General features: G+C 35.0%; 1 protein-coding gene across 2 annotated transcripts; it reads left to right on the forward strand.

The window, feature by feature from the left end:
- The first annotated feature begins 795 nt into the window (after nucleotides 1-795).
- LOC111994620 (uncharacterized) lies at nucleotides 796-4944 on the forward strand. 2 transcript variants are annotated; one of them, XM_024026509.2, is made up of 6 exons: nucleotides 796-1189; nucleotides 1403-1509; nucleotides 2774-3272; nucleotides 3905-4023; nucleotides 4161-4372; nucleotides 4744-4944. In XM_024026509.2, the coding sequence occupies exons 1-5, from the start codon at nucleotides 923-925 to the stop codon at nucleotides 4357-4359; spliced, it is 1191 nt and encodes a 396-aa protein (XP_023882277.2). In that variant the 5' UTR covers nucleotides 796-922; the 3' UTR covers nucleotides 4360-4372; nucleotides 4744-4944. The 2 variants fall into 2 exon arrangements, with proteins under 2 accessions (XP_023882277.2, XP_023882275.2); XM_024026507.2 differs by lacking the exon at nucleotides 4744-4944 and having other exon boundaries at nucleotides 4161-4631.

A 4944-nucleotide genomic window follows, 5' to 3' on the forward strand; every position in this document is an offset into this window, starting at 1 on the left:
TTTACTAAGCATCACAAAACGGCTCCAACTCCATTTACATAGATTGGGTATTTAAAGCTACCGTGGGTTGTGTTGAAATTTTTTTTTTCTCAACCCAATGAGGTCCAATAAGGTTAAAAAATATCTAAAACCAACTCAACTCGACCCATGCACACCATGGTCATACATGAAACGGAAAATAATTATCATTTACCTAATCCAAACTATTAGCTATAGATTAAAAGAAATATAAAAGTGATTTTCAGTTTCAACAATGCTATCACGAAAAAATTTTACAAATTGTGATTAGAGTAACGTTACTTTTACACAAGACTACTATTAACATCACTTTCATTATACATTAATCATAATTATGTTGCATTTGTGAAGCTATAGTAAAATTTATTGTCACATTAGCATATATATATATATATATTACTTTGAAAGCTTGCATTATTAGACATACTGTTGTAGTTTAAAAGTAAATACTTTGAGTTGCTAAAAAAAAAAGTAAATACTTTGGGGGTAATAATAACATTTTTACCATTACATACCCTTGATACAATGGTCACTCCACAAGTATAAATGCTTGTAGGGTGTATGGAGTAAAGGTCAGGGTTTAAGTTTTCAAGAGGAAGTTTCACACACATATACACTTAGATTAGGCTAGACTAGAATTCTATAAAAATAATAATAATAATAATAATAATAACAACATTTTTTGTAATGTCATACAAACAAATAAATAAAAAAGGAAGAAACGCTTGGCCGTTTACTTGAGCTAAACGACCTGCCGTATAAGAAAGAGGCACAAACGATTGCTTTTCTCCTTTCTTTTGGGCTAGGCAGAGACTTTCGTTGTCACTGTCACACTCACAGAACACAGTTACTATTTGAGCGTTGGTCGGCCGTGGTGGTAGAAACTAGAAAGAAAATCAAGAATATGGGAAAGCGAGAAAAGAAGCAGAGGCACCAACAAAGGAATCCTCATCGAGGAGCCTCTTACTATGCTGCGGAACAAGACGATGACTATGATTACCAGCTAAGCCTACCCTCTTCTTCTTATTCCTCTGATTCCAAGCCTTCTGTTCCTGAAGAAGAAGAAGAAGAAGAAGAAGAAGAGGAAGAAGAACAAGAAGATGACAAAAATGAAGAAAACCCATCAAAGAACATGCCTTCAAAATTTGATCTTTACCAGCAATCCGTACAGGTTTGACTCATTCACTAGTTCATTCAATACCCTGTTTTTTTTGCTGAGAAAAATGTGGAAAATTTAGGATAGCTGAGCTTTTTATTGGTTGGAGGGAACAAAAGGAAAAACCCAACTGAAAAACTGAATCTTTTAATGCACTATGTATATATTTTTGACTTTCTGCAACAGAATTGTGATGGGGTTTTGTAAATTTTTTGTTTTTGGATGCAGTCTCCGAAGGGAGACATTAGCTATATGCAGAAGTTTTTTTTGATGTATGTGGGTGGGAGGTTGCCTCTCTATCTCCAAGAAGATTTCTGTGGAACCGCTCTTCTTAGGTACATTCTCACCCAATTTGGTTTGCTTGTACCATTTTTCCCATTTTCTGGTTTATGAAATTTTCTTCAAGAATTTAATGTATTGGAATCACACATGTTGGAAATACTCCTACCCAAGAAATAGTGGTACTTTGGAGTGCATATCTGCAAGGTTTTAATGAATTATTGTATCCTATGTTGTTTAGTTGTTACCAAATGGGCATTGGTTTTATGTGTTGTTTGTAAAGTCTTTCAATGATTCAAGGGAGAATTTATGCAAAAGGAAAAAGTAGTTGTTTAATAAACCAACCATGTTAGTGGCATTGTCTGGCAATTGTTTGACATTTCTAAAGCGGGTATTGACACAGGACAAAACCAGAATGAATCAACAATGAAATTGAAAGACAAGAAAATAAAGGATTGGAACCTAGGCTTACTTGGAGTCAGCACCAAAAGCAGTTTTTCATTCATCAAAATGATTTCCTTTTAATAGGAGTACATAATTTACTTATATAGGGATGCTAAACCCTAATTCTATCTAGCTTAGGAATCCCTACTTATTGAATGACGGAAATCCCTAGACTTTAAATAAGTAAAAATATTAATTAACTTGATTAAATACTAGGGCCTAGCGAAGAGCTTTGTTGCTCAATTGGTCAGTACCTCATAATGTTTCCAACAGAGACTTCTAGGTTATAAATCCCCACACCCCCAATTATTGATGTATCAAAGAAATACTAGGGCCTAAAATAATAATACAATTGATGTCCTAAAAGAATGAAACTAAATCAGAATAAATAGTCACTTTTGCTTCCCCCATCAGGTATGCATGTCAGTACTATTCTCCATTTTGTGGACTTTGATGTTAAAAATAAGCTATCAAATGTTTTATGACCCTATCGCTGTCTTAGTCATAGCTTAAGATTATTTCATGGAGATTATTCTCCTGTGGCTTATATGGAGAAAGCTATTAATAGTATGTTATGTATGCTATTTAATTTGAAGACAAAGATGGTAGCTTTGCAGCCTAAATTGTATTCTTGAATTTGTAGGAGGTAACTTTTGTATAGTTCTTACTTTCATTTGGTTAACCTTCCGAGTCCAACTGTGATAAATGTTAACAAGTTTTGCTTATGATAAATATAACATCTGTCTTTTTTTCCTCTCCCGCAAGTAAATTTGTAATTTGAGTATTGCCCATTCATAAACCATAGGTCATTAATTTGTTTTGCAGTTGCAATGCCAAAAGCATGTAAATACCTAATGAATTCTATACGTTTGACAGTGCAGAATGGATCCGAAGTAATTCAAGAAGGACTGCTGTGGGATTGGATTTGGACCTTGAGGCTCTAAATTGGTGCTTGGAGAAGAACATAAGTAGAGTTGGGGCTGATGGGTATTCCAGAATATCCCTCTTTCATGGCAATGTCTTGCAACCTCTTGAGGCCAAGCTAGTCAACTTTGAGCCTCAAGAACTGATAAGTAACATTACACTGCAAGAGGGCAAAGATGGTTCTGAGACTTGTGCATTGGAATCTACTGTGCAAGTGGGATCTACTGCTGATGATAAGTACATGAAGAGTTTGCCACTGCCTCCTAGAGACATTGTTTGCGCATTTAACTATAGCTGCTGTTGTCTCCATAAACGTGCAGAGCTGGTTTTGTATTTTAAGCATGTCCTTGATGCCTTGTCAAAGAAAGGTGGTATATTTGTGATGGATTTATATGGTGGGGCATCATCAGAGCACAAGCTAAGACTTCAGAGAAGATTTGCCAATTTTACGGTATAATCTTTCTGCTCCAAATAGTAATGACATTAATAGTATCAGAAGGAAGATCGTAGATATAAATCTATTTGACCAGGTTCAGGTTCAAAGGAGATCTAATAATCTAGTCTCCAGAGCAGTGAGTCCAACTGTGTGCCACGAGAAACATTTGGAATGATATGAAACATAATCAGGCCAAAAATAAAAAATAAAAAGAAATGAAATTATTTTGATCAGAGGTCCTTCGTATTCTAGTTTTACATTTGTATGCAATTTCTGCTGTTAATTCTTCTACTTAGGATCTTTTCTACTGCTTCTATTCCTAGAATTCTCTTTTAATCTTTCCTTTCTTGTTTTCCCTGTTTGTTACGGATCTTTCATCAAATTGGTGAGATATCCAAAATACAGCTTATATGACAGCAATCATCATTAAGCTAGAGACTTTTAATACATGAGAAAGTGAAATCTAAATATCTCCTTATAGCTTAATGCTATTAAAGTTGCTAAGACAACACGGAAGGAACTAATTTATTATTTTGTGTTCATTCCTGTCCAGGGCACAACATAAATCAAAATATAGCAATTCATCTTATTCTTCATTGCACAGGCCTCTTTTCTTATGGTTTAGAATTTGCTATCCGCATGTGCAGTATGTTTGGGAGCAAGCTGAATTTGACGTTGTTGAGCGAAAAACAAGGATTAGCCTCCACTTCCTTCTCAAAAAACAGCAGAAAAAACTTCGCCATGCATTTTCATACAGCTGGAGGCTGTAAGTTGTGTTATTTATTCTATTAAATTGTGTTCTAGATATGAAAGGCATAATGATCTAAACAGCTCAGGATTTATTATTAGTAGTGATCTTGAATAAATTTCAAAAACGTTATAAGTTGGTTGCTCATGTGCCAGGTGGTCGTTGCCAGAGATTAAAGACTGCTTAGAAGAGGCTGGATTCCGATCTGTCCATTTTTGGCTTCGAGAAATGCCAGATACTGAAGAAATCAGAACTACAGAGGGATTTGGTGAAGGACGTGATGTGAAATATGAAGAGGTGAAAAGTTTTCAGCAACAAGATGCTTGGAATGCCTACATTGTAGGTGTTGCGTAGCACATTGTTTCAGGTAAACATTAAGGTGATAGCTGTCATGAGCCGAACTTTAATATTTCTCCGTTTCAAATTCACGATTCAGATTAAATATCAAATTTTTAAAGGCACCAAGCATATTTGTTAGATTGACTCGCATGGGCGAAGAACATGGTCCATGGATTCCATTTTTTGGAACTTTGTTTCTATTTGTTTTTGTTGATATAAAAAGTAAAATCCCCCCTCCCTCTGGGCAGCAGGTTGGGGGAAAAAAAAAAAACCTTCGTTTACTTCTATTTTAGTTCCATTTCCAAAGTTAGCTTGCAATGTAAATGCTTTGTATGATAGATTAGTATTTCTTGTTTTTGCCCTTTATTTCTCATATCATATATACTTTCTGTGAAACAGTGAAAGTGGTTTGAGTGCTGTTGCAAGCTACTGATACTTGTCACTGTAGATTTGAAATTGATATGTTGATACTTTTTTATCATTTTGACACCCCAATGTTGATGATCTTTAGTTTCCAGGAGGCAACAGAGATTGCTTTTGAATTTGAAAATGTTGATCTGAGAACTGAGCAAGATGGAAAGATTACCATTTTTTATGGCA

Source organism: Quercus suber, unplaced genomic scaffold (genome assembly GCF_002906115.3).
Source record: "Quercus suber isolate HL8 unplaced genomic scaffold, Cork oak 2.0 scaffold_174, whole genome shotgun sequence".
Classification (NCBI taxonomy): domain Eukaryota; kingdom Viridiplantae; phylum Streptophyta; class Magnoliopsida; order Fagales; family Fagaceae; genus Quercus; species Quercus suber.

Coding starts and splice junctions, on each gene's coding strand:
- LOC111994620 (XM_024026509.2), top strand. CDS start 923: ATGGGAAAGCGAGAAAAGAAGCAGAGGCACCAACAAAGGAATCCTCAT. Junction 3,273..3,904: donor GAAGATTTGCCAATTTTACG/GTATAATCTTTC, acceptor CCGCATGTGCAG/TATGTTTGGGAGCAAGCTGA. Junction 4,024..4,160: donor TTTTCATACAGCTGGAGGCT/GTAAGTTGTGTT, acceptor CTCATGTGCCAG/GTGGTCGTTGCCAGAGATTA.